The 23,458-nt window shown below is 50.2% G+C and overlaps 1 protein-coding gene across 1 annotated transcript in view; it reads left to right on the top strand.

The window, feature by feature from the left end:
* Positions 1-23,458, top strand: part of RRAGD (Ras related GTP binding D) — a 105,086-nt gene that overhangs the window by 72,713 nt on the left and 8,915 nt on the right. Inside the window, exon 6 of the mRNA XM_063916977.1 lies at positions 6,421-6,563. Coding sequence (XP_063773047.1) covers positions 6,421-6,563 — 143 coding nt within the window. The remainder of the gene's footprint in view (positions 1-6,420; positions 6,564-23,458) is intronic.

The raw sequence follows: 23,458 nt of genomic DNA, 5'->3' as shown, positions 1-23,458 counted from the left end.
ACTGTGGGGGCATTTGTATACCTGGCACTGTGAGGGGCATTTGTATACCTGGCACTGTGGGGGCAATTGTGGATCTGGCACTGCACTATTGGGGGCATATGTGTATCACGTCCCATTTTAACTGGCCACACCCATTTTTTGGGCGCGCGCGCGCCTTCGGCGTGCGCACACAGTTCCTCTATGGGGCAGACCTGCTGGGGGGCAGGGTAATTTTTTAAGTTGAGAATTTTTGTATGGCCACCGAAGGATTTTATAAATATCCAAATGGCCCTCGGTAGAAAAAAGGTTCCCCACCCCTGCTCTAGGAGGTGAGAACTGAGCAGACACCACAGGAGAGATCTCCTGGCCAATAGAACTATATTCCGGTGCATGTGCCGGTGAGACCCGGACCACATTCCCAACAGGTCCCATGAAAACCACTCTGGCATTCGACCGCTCACCGAAAAGGCCTCTTAGGCCGCACCCAACTTCCTCATCAACGGAACATATTGATGGTGTGGCACCACAAATCTGATCCGACTCAGGAACCTCAGACCTCTTTTCCACAGGACAACACAGAACCTCAACCGTTCAGTATCTACCATGATACTACCTCCGACATCTGCGTCGTTGGGAACAACAGCCCTTCCCTGTGTTGAAGAACAGTCAGAGAGAAACAACTAAATGCACCACTTGTTTCTTGACCTCGCCTCAATCAGGCGAACAACTCAGTACAGAGTAACAATGGCTCTTACTATTGAAAGAAAACCCTCATACTACCATCACTCCAGTGAAATGGCCAAGACAATCCTGGCTATCCCTCCAGGTAATCTGAACGCGTAGAACAACGCATGTAACCTTTTTATTTATTTTTATATATATATATATATATATATATATATATATATATATATATATAAAACCGGGACAGGAGGACAAGGCCCTGAACCTGACGCACCCCTGGTATGGTGTCGCGTACTACCTCCCCTTCCAGAGGGGAAACGGCAATATCCATTTGAAAATCAGTGAAGGGAATCATCTGTAACTCCAGAATGTCCCCCTTTGGATTCTATAAGTAACTCACCGGTCCTAGTCTATTCCCGGACTAACTGAAAGTAGTAACTGAGTCTTCACCGGAGCGGGGTCCCGCCATATAGACTCTGCGACATGTGTACGTGGTAGAAACAGAAGCTACATCCTCTTCTGCGAACCTAACAAGGCTGCAGAACTCTTACCTTTCCACCTTTCACAGGCCGCACAGAAAGGGAAAAACAAAATACAGGTTGAGTATCCCATATCCAAATATTCCGAAATACGGAATATTCCGAAATACGGACTTTTTTGAGTGGGAGTGAGATAGTGAAACCTTTGTTTTTTGATGGCTCAATGTACACAAACTTTGTTTAATACACAAAGTTATTAAAAATATTGTATTAAATGACCTTCAGGCTGTGTGTATAAGGTCTATATGAAACATAAATGAATTGTGTGAATGTACACACACTTTGTTTAATGCACAAAGTTATAAAAAATATTGGCTAAAATGACCTTCAGGCTGTGTGTATAAGGTGTATATGTAACATAAATGCATTCTGTGCTTATATTTAGGTCCCATCACCATGATATCTCATTATGGTATGCAATTATTCCAAAATACGGAAAAATCCCATATCCAAAATACTGCTGGTCCCAAGCATTTTGGATAAGGGATACTCAACCTGTACTGTATTTAACCGATTAAAATGACTGCATCCCCCAAAAGAATGCGTCACCCACTGTTGCCAGGGAATCTAACTCCCGAAGTTAGACTTACCAGGAATATCCACCGAGATTGGCTGAACTTAGGCATCCCCCCAACCAGCGGTACACCGTCCCAGGGAAAAACTCCAGTAACTCTCGGAGTCAGCCTCAGCAGTCCCCCGGCCACACTACCTGTATACGTACGGCAGTCTGCCGCAAATTTATAGAGAAGATCCAACATAAGGAACCTCCCCTCTCTCTTTAGGGTAAATCTATTTTATGACTTACCGAACACAAACACTCCCTCATGTGCCTGTAATGCAAAAAAGCCCACAGCATAGAAAAATAATCATATCACTTAGCTTTCCTGTATACGATCCTTTGGGACAGGGCCCCGTGTCGACCAGTCGTTGACTTTCACAATATTCCATCCGTGGCGGAAAAAGAATAACCCTTCGGACTTCCGGAGAGGGTGTGAGTCACAGCCGACCTAGAGCTTTAGCAACAGAGCGACCAGCACATGAGAAGGAATACTATTACACCACATAAGTGCGTCGGCGATGCCGACAGTGAACCCCAGAGGTGTTTATAACAGAACACTCACGCCTGTCGACACAAGTGTACTAAAATGGGTATATCTGACAGGGGGCACACAGAAAATACACACAAGAATGATTTCATGGTCATTCCTAACTCAACTAGTGTTATATATGTGTAACATAACACTAAAACACTGTGCCCCCCCCCCCCCCTTGTTTGTGCAATATATACTTTTTGGCGGGGACAGAGAGAAAATGGCGCTGACCCTGTATGTATGAGGGCTAAGCCCCGCCCCCCTCGGCGCGCTATAGCTCCATTATATTATATATAGACAGGTCGGGCACCGTATATAGGCCGTCATTCCGAGTTGTTCGCTCGGTAATTTTCTTCGCATCGCAGCGATTTTCCGCTAATTGCGCATGCGCAATGTTCGCACTGCGACTGCGCCAAGTAAATTTGCTAAGAAGTTTGGTATTTTACTCACGGCATTACAAGGTTTTTTCTTCGTTCTGGTGATCGTAATATGATTGACAGGAAGTGGGTGTTTCTGGGCGGAAACTGGCCTTTTTATGGGAGTGTGTGAAAAAACGCTGCCGTTTCTGGGAAAAACGCGGGAGTGGCTGGAGAAACGGGGGAGTGTCTGGGCGAACGCTGGGTGTGTTTGTGACGTCAAACCAGGAACGAAACTGACTGAACTGATCGCAGTGGCAGAGTAAGTCCCGAGCTACTCAGAAACTGCTAAGAAATTTCTATTCGCAATTTTGAGAATCTTTCGTTCGCAATTTTGCTAAGCTAAGATTCACTCCCAGTAGGCGGCGGCTTAGCGTGTGCAATGCTGCTAAAAGCAGCTTGCGAGCGAACAACTCGGAATGAGGGCCATAGTGTAAAGACACTATATACCATCAGAACTAATGCTGCTCAGGGCGCCCCCCCCCCCCGTGCGCCCTGCACCTAAGCAAACCGCCGGCGTGTGGGAGCACTGGCGCGCAGCGCACCCGCGGGGGTATCGCATTCGGCACCCGGACCCATAAATAAATGTTATATATATAAATAAAATGTTATATATATGTGCTGCCCAGGGCGCCCCCCCCCCCCCCTGCGACCTGCACCCATGGAAGCCGGCGGCGGGGGAGAAATGGCGCGCAGTGCGCTATAACGCGCCGGCAGGGGTCTGGGACACGGAGCCCCGGCAGCGCATATGTAAAACATGTCAGCCGTTAAAAAAACTGTAACTTGCTGCCCAGGGCGCTCCCCCCCCCAGCGCCCTGCACCCGTGTAAGCCGGCGGTGGGGTATCAAAGGCGCGTAGCGCGCTATAACATGCTGGCGGGGGAATGAGACACGGTGCCCAGGCACCGAAATTGCTTTCAAGGCCAGTCTTTTATTAAGAAATCAGTAACCTGCCGCCCAGGGCGCTCCCCCCCCCCAGCGCCCTGCACCCTGTGAGTGCCGTTGGTGTGTGGGAGCATGGAGCGCAGCGCGCCCGCTGTACCTCCGTTACTGAAGTCTTCTGCCGTCACTGAAGTCTTTTGTTCTTCTAATACTCACCCGGCTTCTTTCTTCTGGCTCTGTGAGGGGGTTGACGGCGCGGCTCCGGGAACAAGCAGCTAGGCGCACCAAGTGATCGAACCCTCTGGAGCTAATGGTGTCCAGTAGCCGAGAAGCAGAGCCCTTGAACTAAGAAGAAATAGGTCTGACTTCTCTCCCCTCACTCCCACGATGCAGGGAGCCTGTAGCCAGCAGGTCAACCTGAAAATAAAAAACCTAACAAAGTCTTTTAGAGAAACTCAGGAGAACTCCCCTAGTGTGTGACCCATCACTCCTGGGCACAAAGTCTAACTGAGGTCTGGAGGAGGGGCATAGAGGGAGTGGCCAGTTCACACCCAGTTTAAGTCTTTATAGTGTGCCCAAGCTCCTGCGGATCCGTCTATACCCCATGATCCTTTTGGAGTCCCCAGCATCCACTAGGAGGTAAGAGAAATGTACCCTAGTGTGTATGTGTGGCCATGTGGTAGCGAATATAGGGGGTGATTCAGACCGGATTGCTGCTGTGCACAGCGGGCGATCAAGTCATAACAGCTCATGTGTATGCACCGCGTGTGTTGGACAGCAATAAAGGGCATCGCCGGTCAGCGACGGGATGGTGTGAAAAATCCGATCGCACGGGCTTACCCAAGGTGATTGACAGGAGGAAGCTGTTTGTGGGTGGTAACGGACTGTTTACTGGGAGTGTCCAGAAAAACACAGGCGTGTCCAAGCATTTTCAGGGAGGGTGTCTGACGTCAGCTCCGCCCCGATCAGCCTGATGTGAACGCACTGTAGGAGTAAGCCCTGAGCTGTGCACAGACTGCACAAAGTAGATTTTTGCAGCTCTGCGATCGCACACTTGCGTGGTGAATTTATACTCCCCCTGGAGGTGGCGACTATCCGAACACAGGAAAGCAAAGTTTGCAGCCCAGCGATCAGGTTTGAATCACCCCCATAGATTGTTTGCTGCAATGGGGCAGGGACTGATATGAATGACAAAATAATATTTTGCTGGTTAGTATGTTAGTGCTATATAAATAACAATAAATAAATAATACATATGGAATTTAGCTGTGCATATAAAAAAAAGAATGATTTTGGCAATGTAGTGCAATATATTAGTTGTGGCAAAGTAAGGGACTTACCATGTGTTTGGCAGAGATCTTGCTCTTAGGCTGGGTACACACTTCATAGTTATCTCTGCTGTAGAACTGGCTGAGCGGACAATTAGATAAGCTATACACACTTACCAATCATCCACTCAGTATGTTGGTCCAGACATCACAGTTGGATGGGCATTTGAATTTGCCCGCCAAGCTGTGACATTAGTGTCAGCGGTCCTGCAGCCAGTGTATGGGTGGTTGGTGGGTAGCCCGTACACATGGCCAGATATGCCGATATATCTGCATTGGCTGTATTGCAGGGCAGATGCGATTGCCTGTGAACGCCAGGATCCCGGTAGTCACATCACCAACACCGGCATCCTGACACTGAACATCCCGACGTCGTAGGGGGTAAGCATTTTTACAGCACCTCCCCTCTCCTACCCTAACACTATGGGGGCAGCGGCTAGGGCTAACCTTCCCCCCCCGGTTGTGGCGGATAGGGCTAACCCTCAGGGGGTGGTGGCTAGTGGTACTCCCACCCCCAATGCCTAAATCCCCCCCCCCCCCCTCCCTAGTGCCTAACCCTAACCCCACCCCCACCCTGACCATGACACTGATACTTAACTTCGGCAAATGTCAGCTGTTGGTCTTCTGGGGTCGGTCTCCCGAGTGGTGTCGAGGTTCCGGCGTCAGTCACACCTGTCCATCGGGATGCTGAGCGCTTCTCCTGTGAAAGACATAATCGATGTACACTCCCGCCGATCCACTACCATTCGATGCAAACCATAAACAACAGACAATATATCAACCAGTGTGTATCCAGCTTTACTCCTGCTCGCAGCCTTCAGGGTGTGGCTGCAATTAGAGCAAACATAACACCTGGGCTAGTCAACCTTACAGAGTAAATGAAAGGGGATGACTCAGGACAGAGGTTTAACACCAGCCAATTAGGATAGGGCTGGGGTGCAGCTGAGCTTATAAAAGAGGCTGTTTTACTGTGGGCAGGGAGAATGATACTGGAAATTTTGGCCAATGTAAAAAGAGATGATCTGTATTAGCTTAGTGCTAAAGGGGCTATCCAATAAGTGGCTTGAGCATGATCTACTGTTCCGAAATGACACCTTGCGTACTGGAACATTACCAATGTTTAGCCTATCATAATATGTGGATATGTGCAGGATATTTGGTGGCATACCATTATTAGGTGAATCACCAAGCTGGAGGTTGTTGGGTTTTTTTTTACCCACTAGGGTTAATTTTTTGCTGGAGCCATTTAATTTACCAGCATATTTTTGGATTGTAGGAGGATACCGGATTACCCAGAGGAAAACCACACATGCACTGGAAGAATATACAAACTCCACACAGTTAGGGCCATGGTGGGAATCAAACCCAAGACCACAGTGAAGCAGTAATGCTAACCATTACACCAACCGTTCTGTCACAACTTTAGTTTCACTATTTCCATTTATGCTGTATTAATTGTTTATGATGCTGTATTAATTGTTTATGTAATTTTGTATTACCAGGTTGAAAGGAGCAGGAACACCTTATGACAGAGAGTCACTGGCAATCATAAAACTAAACAATACAACTGTTTTGTACCTAAAGGAAGTGACAAAATTCTTAGCTCTTGTTTGTTTTGTCAGAGAAGAGAGTTTTGAAAGAAAAGGTAATGTAATCTTTAATGAATTACTACAAAATGACTTAGACTGAAGGGTTTTCTCTCCTTTATGACAGGCTGTGGTGGATTAACGAGTAGGCAGATGAGGCACGTGCCTAGGGGCAGAGGCGTCGGAACTGGGGGGGGGGCAAGGGGGCAGCTCGCGCCCCCCCCCCCCCCAAATATGAGCGCGCAGTCGCCGATATACAGGAGGAGCGATGTGTGGTCAGCTGAAAGACCGCACATCACAACCTCCGTGCAGGGACTGAGCAGCAGCAGCAGCAGGATGCTCCTTTGTGCAGACACTCCTCCTCCTCCTAGACCCGGTTCCATGGGGCTGCCCGAAGCCCACGCCCCCCCCCTCCCCTTACTAGGGCTGGTTCATGGCCCCAGAGAAGTGCCGCGATTCGCGGTTGATAAGGGGGCGTGGCCTAATGCGAGAAGTGCTTGCCTTTGATTACAGACCAGTGGCTGGGACTGGGTTGTGTCTGTCAGGTAAGAGTCCTTCCCGCTGGCTCCCACTGCCTCCCTCTCTCTCGAGTCTCTCCCCCCCTCTGGCAAATGCAGGATTTGTAAGGGTGGGAGGGATCCATATATGTACGTCATATAAAAAAAAAAAAAAAAATGTGTGTGTGTGTATATATATATATTACAGTGCTCAAAGTGGGCAGCACTGACTGAAGTAGATCCAAGCCACCGCATCCGCATGTCACGGACCTCTCTCGAACTGGCAGCCAATCAGGACCAGCCGTTCCTGATTGGCTGCCAGTCCGTGGCAGATTTGAAATAGTAGTGGCGGTCATAGGAAAAGCACCAAAGGTCGCTGGCCACAGCCGCCTCCTCTCTTGCACCGTCGCCGCCCTCTGCTGCATCACCGCCATCCTCAGTCTCCTCTGCACCTCCGCCAACTCCCTCCGCCTCCTCCTCCGCATCATCTCCAACGCCCACAGCCTCCACCGTCATGCGCCGACCACAGCCTCCTCATCCACCACACCGCAGACCAAAGCCTCCTCCACACCGCTGCTGCTCAATAGGTAATTTTACTCTGCTGCCTTTCTCTCTCCCTTTGTCCCTGCTGTCACTCTCCCAAACCCTCTCTCCCTGTCCCTCTGTCACTCTCCCTGTCCCTCTGTCCCTATGTACCGCTGCCTCTGTCACTCTCCCTGACCCTCTGTCATTCTCCCTGTCCCTCTCCCAGGTGGTATGTAGGTTTCCGGCTGTTTGGATCCCAGCGCACAGTATGATGGCGCCGGAATCCCAACACCTTTTCTCCCTCTTGGGGGTCCACGGCCCCCCTGGGAGGGAGAATAGATAGCGTAGCACGCCACCGTGCCTGCAAGGGGCTCATTTGCGCTTGCCCAGCTGTCGGTATGCCGGCGGTCGGGATTCCGGCGCCGGTATGCTGGCTGCCGGGGGGCCCGGCCACCGGCATACCATACTACACCCCCCTCTAGCTGTACCTACGTCCCTGCTGTCATTCTCCCTGAATTGTGTCTCATTCCATGGGGCATAATGTGAATTTCGGCTCATACCGTGTGCTATAATGTAAATTTTGGCTCATACTGTGTGCTATAATGTGAAATTCGGCTCATACCGTGTGCTATAATGTGAATTTTGGCTCATACTGTGTGCTATAAATGTGAATTTTTGCTCATGCCATGTGCTATAATGTAAATTTCGGCTCATACCATGTGGTGTAATGTGAATTGCGGCTCATACCGTGTGCTATAATGTGAATTTCGGCTCATACCGTGTGCTATAATGTGAATTTCAGCTCATACCGTGTGGTGTAATGTGAATTGCGGCTCATACCGTGTGCTATAATGGGAATTTCGGCTCATACCGTGTGGTATAATGTGAATTTTGGCTCATACCGTGTGCTATAATGTAAATTTCGGCTCATTCTGTGTGGTATAATGTGAATTTTGGCTCATACCGTGTGCTATAATGTAAATTTCGTCTCATTCTGTGTGGTATAATGTGAATTTCGGCTCATACTGTGTGCTATAATGTGAATTTCGGCTCATACCGTGTGCTATAATGTGAATTTCAGCTCATACCGTGTGGTGGAATGCGAATTTCTGCTCTTTCTGTGTGGTATAATGTGAATTTCGGCTCATACCATGTGCTATAATGTGAATTTCGGCTCATACCGTGTGCTATAATGTGAATTTCGGCTCATACCGTGTGGTGTAATTCGAATTTCGGCTCATACCGTGTGCTATAATGTGAATTTCGGCTCATACCGTGTGCTATAATGTGAATTTCGGCTCATACCGTGTTGCTATAATGTGAATTTTGGCTCATACTGCGTGGTGTAATGTGAATTTCGGCTCATACTAATGCCTCATATTATTTATATGTAAAAAAACAAAATAATATGGCCTCCATAGACCGGCAGCACAGGCACCAAGACCCCCACCCTCCCCTCCAGGGACTGATAGCACACAGGCACCGCAACCACCACATAGTCAGTAAACAGGCTGGCACCATGATGATCATTCCTCACTAATCCCCCCCCGCCCTCATGCTGGTCAAGGAGAGCTTAATTCATTATTAAATACCGGCGCCCACCCACCCCTGCCATGGACACATCACCCTGCTGCTCTGAAGTCAGTGCTGTGGCAGGGAGTGAAGATACGGAAGACTGCACCACTACCATGCGCCAGGCTCTCACCTCTCAAGCTCCACCACAGGAGATCAGCCTGAGAGGAGTCCCCCTACATGCCATTATCGGTGGCATAGGGGCTTTTAGGTACTCAGAACCTCCCTGCGTGCACGTATGCTCGCTCTCCCTAACACTCTCTCTCCTCTTGCACCTCTCTCCCTGACACTCTCTCTCTCTCTCTCTCTCCGACACCCTCTTTGTTTCTCTCTCACTCCCCTGTCTCTCCTGCTACCTTAAGGGGAATTGTAGTGGCAGTCGAGGTGGGGAAGGGGGCCCAGAGATATCTGCGTACTGGGTCCCAATATTTCTGTTGCCAACCCTGCCTGCTCCCCTGAGGTCCTGGGCGCCAGCCTTACCTACACAATGGTGCTTGCCAGCGCAATGCTGCAGTCCCATGCTCCTCCTTAACCCATCGCAGCACCTCCGTTAGTGGGACTCCCCGCCTCCATCTACATGGTGCGGCCTCCTCCCCACCGTGGTGCTGCCTCCTTTTCATCCCCATAGTATCGCCTCCTCCTCCCTGGTGGCTCCGCCCCCAGGGGCACCAAAATGAGAATCTATCTTGCCCCCCCCCCCCCAACCTATAAATGTTCTGACCCCTGCCTAGGGGTGACACTTTCTTGGGGAGGGGGTGGCACAGCATGCTCACTTGCATAAGAGCCCTGCTAGGACAATGGCCAGATAAGGCCAAGTGATTATTTATTTTTTTGTTTTGCCATTACGACGTATTTTTTTTTTTCTAGCTGGTGAGGGAGGAGGGGGAAATCATGGGGCCGGATGTAATGGCTTGCGAGACGGCCAGAGTTCCAAGACTCCAGCCAAACGCGTACGTTTTTTTAAAGCAGCAAACTTTTACAAGGCAAAACCTTAAACTTTTCCATTCCCAGTACATGCAACCACACCCTCATATTAAATAGTATCTTCCATATTTGAAGTACCATATATATATTTAGTTGGCGATATCTCTGCAATCTGTTGTCATATAATTTGCAGTGAAGATGGCATTGTATCACAATTTAAGTGCCTTTGAACAAGGCTTGACAGTAGGTGCCAGAGAGATGAGTCACTCAAGCTCCAAAATCAACACGAAATGTGGACTTTCATGTGTAACAACTTCAAAGCTGTACTGCGACTACACAACATCAAGGAAGACTCCCAGCGTGCGACACCACTGTGGTCGATGAATAATTCTGAATGATCATGGACAGCGTAGTCTGGCACGCAGTGTAATATCTGGCCAGGGTGCGATATTGTCACAGATAATAGTGAAATGTAATGCTGGAGCCACCAGTAACATCAGCCTTCCAACAGTGCAATGTTCTATTTCCTCTATGGTGCACAGGAGCCAATGACCCACTTGGTTCCCATTGCTGACTCCTCGGCGCAAGATTCTGTGCATCGTCTAGACTCGTGAACACCGCCACAAGTTTCCAGATGTTGTGGGAAGATTAACTAATTTATGTCAGGACAAAACTGCACCATGCATTGGACCCCGCATGCCAGCAAGAGAATTATAGATCATTACATCATAATAAAATACAAAAATATAACAACACATATAACAGTGGTTATTAAATCATTAATCAGAGTATCTATGTGAAAGATCTAAAGTTTAAAGTATCTGAGCCACGATTTGGCAGGGTACACACTAGAGCAATCTCTGCCTGGTATGTAATTTTCCGGCAAAATTGGCATGACATATCGGCTGCATAGCTCATTGTGTACCTGTAATTTGCGCGTTCCTGCGGTTGGTATCGATATCTTCTGGTCGGCCTGCTGCAGGGTCAACCAGAAGACATTGCTAGCGATACCATGCTGCCGAATGCAGCTTGATATACTTTGTTGCTCCCCTGCATCAGGAAGTGTGTGTGCACTTGCCGATACAGGGTCCCGTCGCCTGTTGGATTGGTCGGCTACACATTGTTCTAATGTGTAGCTGGCCTTTACCAGGTACTGTTATAGTATTTATGTTAGAAATGGTTACCACACTACGGGGGAGATGTACTAAGCCTTGAAAAGAAATAAAGTGGAGTGAGATAAAGTACCAGCCAATCAGCTCCTAACTGCCATGTTACAGGCTGTGTTTGAAACCTGACAGTTAGGAGCTGATTGTACCACTTTATCACTTTTCAAGGCTTAGTACATCTGTCCCTATGTATCAGTATGGCATTATGCAACAGTCTCAGGATGAGTCCAGCTTGAGAAAATAGTTGTACGCCGGCAGCATAAAACAGGAGCACAGGCGTCTGAACATGGCGCAGTAGCAGACTAAGAGGGAGGGACGCCATGCGGCCCACGGGCCAACGGCGGGAGAAAGGGAGGACGGGCAGGTATGCCCGACATTCCCCTTTCACATCTGGGGAGCAAGCAGCCAGTAGGAAGCTGCAGGGGAGGGGGCGGCACAAAGAGGGTTAAAAGGCGGGGGGGTGGGAGCAGTCCAACGGCAGCACGGGCAGCGATCACCACGCTGCTGCAACATACAACGAGGGGAACAAAGGAGGTCCTTACCGCATGCATGGAGGCCCAAGGGATCCCACAAGCCAGGGCAGCAAGGGGGAGGGCATTGCCCCAGCATTTTTGGGAGGCAGCCGAGCAGGAAAGCGTGCAGCACAGAGCGGACCATAGACGAAGGAGCCAGCAGCAGCATGTAGCCGGAGCTCGGGCGGCCAGAGCTCCCACTGGTGGCCGGAGGGAGGAACATCCACGGCAGGACCCAAAGAAGAAGAGGTCCAGTGTTAAGCACAGAGCACAGGCAGCAAGGAGGAAGGGACAAGAAAGGGAGCCCCCCAGCATCACCAGGCGGCAGCAATCGGTGAGTGGCACCCCGGAGATAGCGGAGAAGAGGCCTGTGGCTAGGGACACAGACGTGCCCGGGGTGGGAGGGGAGGAGCAGGAGACATGTAATGAGCAGCAGCCTGTTATCCCCAGCTCCCCAGCATCACAGACAGGGCCACCTGCCCCCTCCCCAGCATACCCAGCGAGCAGGGGGGGCTATCAAAGCGGGTCAGCAGGGCAGCAACAGGGGTCGGAAGAATGCAGCAGCGAGCAAGACCCGGCAGCAGATTCGCAAGGGGCGTGGGTGTATCTTGCCTCAACGCAACTGTTTAGAAAGGCTGGGCATTTACACCAAGGGACAGAGGGCAGCCGGTTGAGACCCATTATAGCAGGGGGCGGAGGCAGCAAGAGGATCGACCATCCGGGTCGCTAGATCAGCAGCAGAGCTCCCCCCAGTTCTCCTCCTCCCCCCCCCCCCCCAGGAGCATACGGCATTGCCCTTCCCCTTACGGATACACAAGGGCGCAGAGGTCGCCAGCTGGGGCCGCTTGCTATACGCTTACATCACCGCAGGAGTTCAGCATGCAGCATCACGGCTGCCGCTGCTGCTGGGAGCGGCCTGAGAGACACTATCATAGGGACATGCGAGAGGACATTCATCAGTTTTTACGCAGCGGTAGGAGCGAACAGCATGGCAATCGGCTACACCATCACAGCACCGAGCCAGCGCAAGGGGAGCAGCATCAGCGGGGTGGAGCGCCATCAGGGTCCAGTCAGGTACCGCCGGGGAATTACAGCATGGCCCACGCCGCACTCAGCGCGGCTACCACAGCAGAATGACAGGCAGCGACCTTGGCGGTTACTTCAGCGGCCGCATCCGTCAACAAGCCCAGCGGGCTGGCACAAGAGTTAAGCAGCACGGCCAGCATGAACGTAGCGTTCAGCGTGGCTTCGGCGACAGCAGCGCAGCTTCCTCACGTCACAGGCAGCGAGAACAATCCAAGAGTCTCAGCGGACACCAACAGCGGGACAGACAATTCTTCTTCGTGCAAGGATGGTGAGAACATCAGTAATAATAAATGTTGCAATGTTGATACTGTGAATGTTAATGTGGGGGTTGTGTAGGAGGTTAGCAATGCTATTGTTAGGTTTACAGGTGTGTGCGGTAATAGGTCACCAATGCGCAGGACAGTAGCTCTTCAGAATCTGAAGATGAGTCGGGTAGCCAGATGGGCCATGTGAAGAAAAAGAAGACAGGGGGGTTCCTGCAGGAAGGGGTGTCGGTAGGATGCGAGTTGGGGTCAGTGGCCAGGCTCTTGCCAAAGGAGACTAGGAAGGAAATTGTGAAAGGAGCGTTCGTGGATATTTGCTCGCTTACAGTGGCAGGGTTGAGGGACAAAGAGAAGGCAACGCCAAAGGGGGGCGAGCCATCAGACTCCTACAAGACAATAGAGAACTGGTTGAGTGCATGTTTGCCTACACGGGCTGTTATACAGAGGCCTATCCGGAGGCGGCCATGGGATTGCTAAAGTATACAGATCTTATTTATTCTGCGTACAAGGAGTGCGGCGGCTCGGTGTGCCGCACGTACGATGAGGCATTCAGGCGGAATGTGGCGGGCGACAAGCCCATTAACTTTGGAATCAGGGATTTAGATGAGTGGCTCAGAGCGCAAGCAAGCGGCTCAGCGGAGAAAGGCCTGCCAGGGCAGAAGCCCGGTGCGGGGAGGCCTAGCACGCAGAAGCAGGAATTCAAATACTGGGCATTCAACGAGTCACAGTGCACACGGGCACAGTGCAAGTTTAAGCATGCCTGCAATTTCTGCAACGCGAATCACTCAGGAAAAAACTGCAACAATAAAAGGGCTAGTTACGCACAAAAGCTACCTGCAGCAGCGGGGCCTACCAAAAGCAATTAGCCCGGTCAACCTGGGCAGGATCCTGGAGTGGCTGTCCAGGTACCCCAAGCCTGACGAAGCCAAGCTGTTGCGGGTAGGGTTTGCTGAAGGGTTCAGGATTCCTATATCAAGAAGTGTGCCGCCAACAGTTGATAGCAGAAATTTAAAGTCCATTGCGGAGCAACCGCTGGTGGTACAAGACAAGATTGTGAAGGAGCTGGTGCTGGGCAGGATGGCGGGGCCATTCAGTTCCCCGCCAGTACCAGAGCTGGGGATTTCGCAGCTGGGCCTGGTCCCTAAGAAATTGCAGGGAAAATACCGCCTCATCCAGCACATATCATACCCAGAAGGGGCATCAGTAAATGATGCGCTGGATAAGGGACAGTGTTCTGTTCAGTACCAATCATTCAATAGCGCTGTGCAGATGGTGAGGAAGCAGGGCAAGGGCGCGCTCATGGCAAAGCTGGACATTGAATCCGCTTTTAGGCTCCTACCCCTGCACCCGGAAAGTTTCAGGCTCATGGGTTTCCGTTTTGACGGTTACTGGTTCATAGACAAATGCTTGCCCATGGGGTGCGCAATTTCATGCGCATTCTTTGAAGCGTTTAGCTCATTTCTGTAATGGTGTCTGGAAGAGCGCACGGGGGCGAAAGCCATAGTGCACTACCTGGACGATTTCTTGCTGGCAGGTCCTCCGCAGTCGAGTCAGTGCGGCCGGCTGTTGCAGGAGCTCCACAGCATGCTATGGAAATTCGGGGTTCCCATTGCGCAGGAAAAGACCGAGGGGCCGAAGGTAGTAATATCATACTTGGGCATAGAGATTGATTCGGAAAAGGGAGAATGCAGGTTGCCGGCGGACAAAGTGGAGAGGTTAGGTAGGGAGGTCATCCATTGCACGAAAGCAAAGAAGGTTACCCTGGAGCAGATGCAGGCCTTGTTAGGGAGGCTGAATTTTGCGTGCCGGGTAATTCCCATGGGAAGAATCTTTAAAAGGCGGCTGGAGCAATCCATGGCAGGCGTTAAAAAAAGGCACCATTTTATCCGCATTTCCAAGGAGCTTAGAGAAGATTTGCGAGTATGGGAGGAATTCATCCTACACTTCAACGGAGTGTGCATGTGGCAAGCAGCAACTTCGCACAATCACGCGTTGCAGCTGTTCACCAACGCAGCCGGGGCCACTGGTTTCGGGGCCTATCTGCAAGGGGAGTGTTGCGCAGAGCGGTGGCCGGCACGATGGACGGACACAGGGCTGACCAAGAACTTGGCAGTTTTGGAGTTATTCCCAATAGTAGTGGCAGTGGACATCTGGGGTCACAGGCTGACCAACAGGTGCATTCTGTTCTGGTGCGACAACTTGGGGGTGGTGCAGATTGTGAACCATCAAAGTGCGTCATCCCCGCCAGTTATCAGGCTGGTGAGGAGGCTAGTTGCGGCCTGCCTTCGGCATAATATCACATTCAGGACCAAACACGTACCCGGGGAGCAGAATGTTTTAGCAGATGCATTGTCCAGGCAGAAGTGGGAGGTCTTTAGGGCATTAGCGCCGCATGCGCGTACGACAGGCCTAACATGCCCCTCCTGTCTTTGGCAGATAGTCGAGCCAATCTGAGTGACCTCGTCAAGCAATCACTGGCGGCAAAAACGTGGAGAGCATACGAGGCCGCCTGGCAGAAGTGGCAACAGTTTAAGAGCACGCCAGGCCAGGATGGTAAGGCCGCAGGGCAGCGATTACTGGCATTCCTAAGTATGCTAAGAGGGGAGCGAGCTTCCAGGGCTAAGGTTAGCACTACTCTCGCTGGCATTTCCTTTTTTACAAAACTTGAGGGCGGCGAGGACGAGACCAAGGCTTTTGTGGTGCGCACGATAATGAAGGGCTGGGCCCGGGCGGAGGGGAAGAAACCGGACAGTAGAGAGCCAGTGACCATAGAAAGGCTAGAAAAGCTGGTTGGCGCGGTGCCTCTGGTATGTAGGGACACGCGCGAGGCTATGTTGTTTAGAACAGCCTTTATTATGGCATTCAGCGGAGCTTTCAGAGTGAGCGAGCTGGTGGCCGAAAGCAAACATGCACTCGGGACTTCAGAATGGGAATGTCACAATCGCGGAGGACACAGTTTTGTGCAAGATACATAAGTCCAAGACGGATCAGGGGGGCAAGGGTAGATGGGTTCGTTTGAAGGCACAACACAAAACAACGGTGTGCCCAGTGATTACAGTCAGAGAATATCTGGACTTCAGGCCTAAGGAGGGAAAGAATTTCCTAGTCCACGGAGATGCAACTTCGCTAACTAAGTTCCAGTTCACGGCAGTATTTAAGAAATGCATTAGGAAGCTGGGGTGGGACGTGCGTAAATTTGGCACGCACTCATTCAGGATAGGGGCGGCAACCTCAGCAGCCTCCGAGGGGCGGCCGGTAGAAGATATTAAGGCACTAGGACGGTGGCGGTTGGGAAACTATAAGACATATATCAAGCCCATAAAAGGAGGCGTACCGGCAAACTCACTAACATAAGTATTCCATCCCCCCCCCCCCACCCCAACAGGTCGTGATGGAAGGAGGCGTATATGGATTCTCGGGCATTCCTACGTTTATTGGGCGGCAAACAGGGCCGCTGCCAGGCCCTATGGACGGCAGCTTGGGCTCCCGGTCAAGGTCGGAAAGGTATTCTGGTTCGGGAGGAGGGGAATGAGATGGCATGAGCTAAGAACGGCTCTTTTGCTCGCGGAGGAGTTTGCGGGTTGTCCGGACGTGATAGTGCTGCACTTAGGGGGCAACGACCTAGGCAAGGTAAAATCTATTGATCTGCTTAAGGCCATGGGGGTAGACTTGGCATGGGTGAGGGACCGCTGGAGCATGGTCGAGTTGGTTTGGTCTAGCATCATCCCCAGGCTGACGTGGGATGGAGCTTGGAGGGGGGGCGGGAGTGGATAGAGCCAGGAAAAAAGTGAACGCAGCAGTGAGTAAGCTGGTCACGGTGATGGGGGGCAGCACAATATGACACGGAGACATTACGAGCAGTAGGGAGGGGATGTACAGACAGGATGGGGTGCATCTGTCAGACGTTGGCATTGATTTATTTACAATGCAGTGCAGGAGGCTTTGGAGGCAATTATTGAGCATTAGTTGCAGGGTGGGGGCTTCGGTTCTCAGGTTGGCCTGAGAGCCTCGGGTGGCAGAAACCAGCAGCGCGCAAGGCATAGGTAAGGGGGGAACCAGCCGAGGTTTGCAGACTCACACTCGGAAAATAACCCGCACGCTCGGCACCAGCTTTGGACGGTTAGGCCAAGTGAGCTGCGTGCCAAGCAAGCGTGAGATGCACCACAGGGGGGCGGGTTCCCTAGAGGGGTGTGGCTGTGGCGCCTACTGGGTAGGCGGACACACCCCCGGGTAATAATCAGGGGGAAAACGAAAACTTGCCTTGCTCACTGCCTATTTTTGGTGCCCTGCAACGTAGGTAACGAGGTAACAAAAATAAAGCTGTGACCAGATTATTCATCCAAATCCTGCCTCTGAGTGGTCTATTCCTGGGAGGGGTTCATAGCCGAATTAGCGGGACGCAGGCAGGTCGGTCTCTCCCCCTTAAGGTTCCGTGTAAATATGCTGGAAACTAAAAGAAAATCCAAGTTGTAATTAAAGTATTTGCAACAACAGCCAAACCAGTCTGCCTGGGATAGGTAGCTGCTCACCAGCAGCACAGATCGATATGGTCGCCAGTAAATGCCATCCACACACTGTAGGCGCACGGATCTGAGTCAGCTGGAAACTGCAGCAATATGTCGACAGCGAAAGTGAGTCCTACCCGCTCTCTTAGATGGCGTGAAGTGCTATTTAGATGTCAACTACAGTCAACACAAAATTGGGCCCCCCGGTTCCAGGTGCAGCTGACACGCAGGGGAGGCTTACGGGACCCTCCTGGGGGGGACCCGCTATAGCCCCCTGTGTACACTGGCAGCAATTAATGAAAAACTTGCATTTATGTGTTGTTTTTACACTTTTGGGAGACATTGCCAGTAAAAATATTTCTGAAGCTCCGGCGCCATTGCGGGGGGTGGAGCTTCTTCAGAGCGGGCTCAGCTGCATTTGGCGCCTTCCTCTGCACAGCAGCAGGCGTGTACAGCTCCTCTAGACAAGCAGGAACACGCTGGAAACTTGGTACAGGGTGTTTCTCAGTGGGAGAGCCGCTAATATTTACAGTGTTTCACTGAGAAAAAGTCAGCTAACAGCCTCACTGGGGCTGGGTAGCTTGGTGTGCTGGTGCCTTCTCTCTGTCTCCCCCCTCACATACAGTAAGGGCAGGTTTGTTTAATACTTGTCTGTGTGTGTATGTATATGTCTGTGGTGTTACTCCAATCATGGTAAAACACAAGATGTGCAGTGTGTGTAGCACCAGATTCCCTCCTCTATACTCTGACTCCATTTTATGTGAGCAATGTAGTCAATCCTCACAAATCACTGAGGAGGCTGGGGGGGGGGGGGGGTCCAAAGCCTTCCTGGCTGGGGGCAATCAAAAATATGATGTCTGATATGTCATCTCAGCTCACTCAACAATTACAACAGGCTGTTGCAGACCTGGCAGCTAGGGCAGATACCCCCTATCACCCCATATCTACAGGTCCCCAAAAACGTGGATTACCTGCCTTACTCTTAGATTCTGAGGAAGAAATACAGGAGGATGGGGAAGAAATGGACCCATTGGTGGGGATCCCTCTTCTACACAGGTTATTGAAACCCTCATTCTGGCTATACGGGATGTGTTACAACTCCCTCTAGAGGATGCTGCAACTCAGCAGTAGTTTTTTCTCACACAAAACAAACTGAGTGTCACTTTCCCTGATTCTACAGAATTAGAGGACCTATTTAAGTTAGCCTGGAAAAATCCAGATAAAAAAATACCAAGTGTCAAAACGATTTTTGTACACTTTCCCATTTGCTCCTGAAGGCAGGAAATTCTGGGAAATACCCCCAGCTGTGGATGTATCAGTCTCTCGCCTTTCTAAGAAGGCGGTACTCCCTGCTCCGTATTCCTTTACCATAAAGGACCATGGGGATAGAAAAATAGAGACCACATTAAAGTCTATTTACACAGCTGCAGGTATGTCTCAAAGACTGGTCATAGACTTCTCACACAGGATGCCACTAAGATCATTATTCACTCACTGATTATTTCCAGACTGGACTACTGTAATCTCCTCTTAACTGGCCTCCCTGACAATCACCTCTCTCCACTCCAATCTATCCTCGCTGCTGCCCGGCTCATCTTCCTCACCAAACGCACTACGTCTACCTCCCCCCTCCTACAGGCCCTCCACTGGCTTCCCTTCCCTTTCAGAATCCAATTCAAACTTCTCACACTCACTTACAAAGCCCTCACCCACTCCTCTCCCATCTACATCTCTGACCTTATCTCCCTTTACTCTCCCACCCGTCCTCTTCGCTCTGCTAATGCACGCCGTCTCTCCTGTCTTCTGATTACTTCCTCCCACTCCTATCTCCAAGATTTTTCACGTGCTGCTCCATTTCTCTGGAATTCTTTACCTCTCCCCCTCAGACTCTCCACCTCTCTACAAAACTTCAAACGGGCTCTTAAGACCCATTTCTTTACCAAACCTAGCCAAATCTCAACATAACCCTCTGTTCCACGCTCTCTATGTACCCCATCTGTGTCATCCCTGTCTGTCTACCCCTCCCCTTAGAATGTAAGCTCTCACGAGTAGGGCCCTCTTCCCTCATGTGCTTATACTTTTCTTACTTTAATAATCCTCAACTGCCCAGATCCCACAGTTTTTTGACCACCTGGAACTTATCTCTATGTTTACTGGTGTAGTTATGCTTAGTTGCCCTGTACTTGTTCTATATTGTATTCAACTGTAAGTCACTGTTTTCCTATTTTTTATGTGCATTTGTACTCTGTAATCGGGCGCTGCGGAACCCTTGTGGCGCCATATAAATAAAGGATAATAATAATAATAATAATAATAATAGCAGGTTGCTGGATGACACATGCCATTCATACATGGGCTACTCACATACAGGAGGGCCTCACAGGGAATAATTCCCTGGTTACTACGGTGACTCTCGTAAAACACATCCAGGACACTGCTCGTGTACTGTGTGACTCTCTCAAAGAGACTGGCAATATTAATGCTAGGACCACTGCTATGGCAGTGTCTGCGCGCAGGAACTTGTGGTTGCGTCAGTGGGTTGCGGACGCAGAATCAAAGCGCAATGTGGAATCTCTTCCCTTTTCAGGGAAATGGCTCTTCGGGGGTGAACTGGATGGGGTTGCCCACAAATTGACTTGATAGCATCTCGCTTCAACAAGAAGCTTTGCTACTATTGCTCACGAACCAGGGACCCTCAGGCGAGCGAAGTGGATGCACCGACGTCGCCTTGGCTGTATCGGCTGGTCTACCTGTTTCCTCCAATTCCGTTGATCCCACGTGTACTAAAGAGGATCAGACTGCAGGGGGTTCAGGCAATCCTGATTGCCCCGTAGAATTTGGTACGCGGATCTTCTGGGCATGTCCGTAGAAGACCCTTGGCCTCTGCCACTAAGAAAGGATCTTCTTCAGCAGGGACCATTCGTCTACCTGGACTTACGCAGCTTTGTTTGACGGCATGGAGGTTGAGCGGAACATCCTAGCTCACAAGGGCCTTTCCAAGAAGGTCATTGCTATCATGGTTCAGGCCAGGAAATCTGTGACGTCAAAACACTATCATCATATCTGGAGAAGATATGTCACTTGGTGTGAGAAACGCTCGTATCCACCTGCGGACTTCCACTTGGGACGTTTCCTCCGTTTCCTGCAGGCTGGTGTGGATAAGGGCTTACGTCTGGGTTCCATTAAGGTCCAGATTTTAGCCTTCCAGAAGAAATTGGCAGTGTTGCCAGAAGTTCAGACCTTCTTGCAAGGGGTGCTTCACATATCACCTCCGTTTATGCCACCCACGGCACCTTGGTATTTGAATGTGGTGTTGAATTTTCTACACTCTTCCTGGTTTGAACCTCTGATGACGGTAGAAGACAAGTACCTCACGTGGAAGACGGTGATGTTACTGGCCCTGGCCTCTGCTAGACGTGTCTCAGAATTAGGTGCCTTTATAGTGTAAAAGTCTGTATTTGGTCTTTTACGAGGACAGAGCGGAGCTCAGGACTAGGCAGCAATTCCTGCCGAAGGTCATCTCCGCATACCATTTGAATCAACCTATTGTAATTCCGTCCAGTTCTGGCGCTCTGCTCCTTCGGAAGCATTGGATGCTGTGAGAGCCTTAAAGATCTATGTCAAGAGAATGGCTCAAATCAGAAAGACGGATTCCTTGTTCGTGCTGTATGATGCACAGAAAAAAGGTTGCCCTGCTTCCAAGCAGTCCATTGCTCGTTGGCTTCGGCTCACTATCCAACAAGCCTATATATCAGCAGCCTTGCCTGTTCCACAATCTCTGAAGGCCCACTCTACAAGATCAGTGGGGTCTTCCTGGGTGGCTGCCCGTAGAGTCTCGGCCCGGCAACTGTGCCGAGCTGCTACCTGGTCGGGGAAGAACACTTTTGATACCCTGGCCAAAGAGGATATCCAGTTTGGGCAGGCGGTACTGCAGCAGTCTCCGCATGTTCCCGCCCATTCTGGAAGCTTTGGGACATCCCCACCGTACTAAAGTGTCCCCAATATCCCTTATGGATGCTAGAGAAAATAGGATTTTAATACCTACCGGTAAATCCTTTTCTCGTAGTCCATAAGGAATAGTGGCCCTCATTCCGAGTTCGCTCGCAAGCTGCTTTTAGCAGCTTTGCACACGCTAAGCCGCCGCCTACTGGGAGTGAATCTTAGCTTATCAAAATTGCGAACGAAAGATTAGCAAAATTGCGAATAGACACTTCTTAGCAGTTTCTGAGTAGCTCCACACTTACTCGGCATCTGCGATCAGTTCAGTCAGTTTCGTTCCTGGTTTGACGTCACAAACACACCCAGCGTTCGGCCAGACACTCCTCCGTTTCTCCAGCCACTCCCGCGTTTTTCCCAGAAACGGTAGCGTTTTTTCGCACACACCCATAAAACGGCCAGTTTCCGCCCAGAAACACCCACTTCCTGTCAATCACATTACGATCACCAGAACGAAGAAAAAACATCGTAATGCCTTGAGTAAAATACCTAACTGCATAGCAAATTTACTTGGCGCAGTCGCACTGCGGACATTGCGCTTGCGCATCAGCGACTAATCGCTCCGTTGCGACCAAAAAATAACGAGCGAACAACTCGGAATGACCCCCATTGGGCGCCCACCTCAGTGCGGTGACTTTTCTGCAGGTTGTCTATTGGTGGTTCCCTGTTCAGCTGTTGCTGTTTGGTTGCCAGCTGTTGCTGGTCTTATCTGTTCAACTGTTGCTGTTTTTGTAACCGGCCGTTGCTGGTCTTCTTCATGTTGTTGGTGTGCTGGTGTATAAATCTCACCACTGTATTTTGTTGCTAATGATCCTTCTCTCGAGTATGTTCTTTCTCCTTCGGGCACTGTTTTACCTATAACTGCCTGTGGGAGGGGGCATAGAGGGGAGGAGCCAGCACACCCAGTTGAAGAAATTTAAAGTGCACTGGCTCCTTTGGACCCCATCTATACCCATTGTACTAATGTGTCCCCAATATCCCTGATGGACTACGAGAAAAGGATTTACCGGTAGGTATTAAAATCCTATTTTTTGCTATATGGTCCACAAGTACCTAATTATTGTATCCGGATGGAAGACAGTCAATAGGTCAACACCAGATTGTCAACAGTTAATAGGTTGACAGGATCAAAAGGTCGACATGCAAATGGCTGACACAGAAAAAGTCAACATTTGGTTTTTCATGCTTTTTAGGGTTAGATGATAGGGTTAGGCACTTGGGGGTAATTATGGATGGTCCAGAAGTGCCTAATTATTGTATACGGATGGAATGTAGACAGTAAATAGACAGTCAATAGGGTGACACCAGATGGTCGACATCAATAGGTCGATAGGTTAAAAAGGTCGACATGAAAATGTCTGACAGAAAAGGTTGACAAATGTTTTTTTCATGGTTTTTAGGGGTAGGTGTAACGGTTAGGCACTTGGGGTTGTTATGGGGGGTATTAATTATTAAACACACCTAATTATGCCCCTGCTAGCAGTACTAGACAATATCAACATATTGGCCCAAATAACTATGGTAATAGCAGGTAATAATGGTGGGTGTGGTTCATTTGGTCGACAGGAGTTAGGTTGACATACATTGGGTCAACCACATTTGGTGAACACACATTAGGTTGACATGATCACTAGGTCGACAAGTGCTAGGTCGACATGGAAAAAGGTCGACATTAGTTTTTTTTAAACTTTTTTGGGTGTCGTTTTCTCTGAAAAGTCATGGGGAACCGCAATTGGTGCACCGTGTCCCCTCGCATGGCTCGCCATGCTTCGGGGAGGGTGCCTCGCTCCGCTACTGCTGCGCTCGGCACAGGTTACCGTTCCCAATTGTAGTCCACGTGGATTGTTAAGTATAAACAAGGTCAAACAATGAAAAAAATTGTGAAAAACTCATGTCGACCTTTTTCCA

This window comes from Pseudophryne corroboree, chromosome 4, assembly GCF_028390025.1.
Source record: "Pseudophryne corroboree isolate aPseCor3 chromosome 4, aPseCor3.hap2, whole genome shotgun sequence".
In the NCBI taxonomy this organism is placed as follows: domain Eukaryota; kingdom Metazoa; phylum Chordata; class Amphibia; order Anura; family Myobatrachidae; genus Pseudophryne; species Pseudophryne corroboree.
Note: the sequence above shows the minus strand (reverse complement) of the source record. Positions and strands in the feature narration are given on the sequence as shown.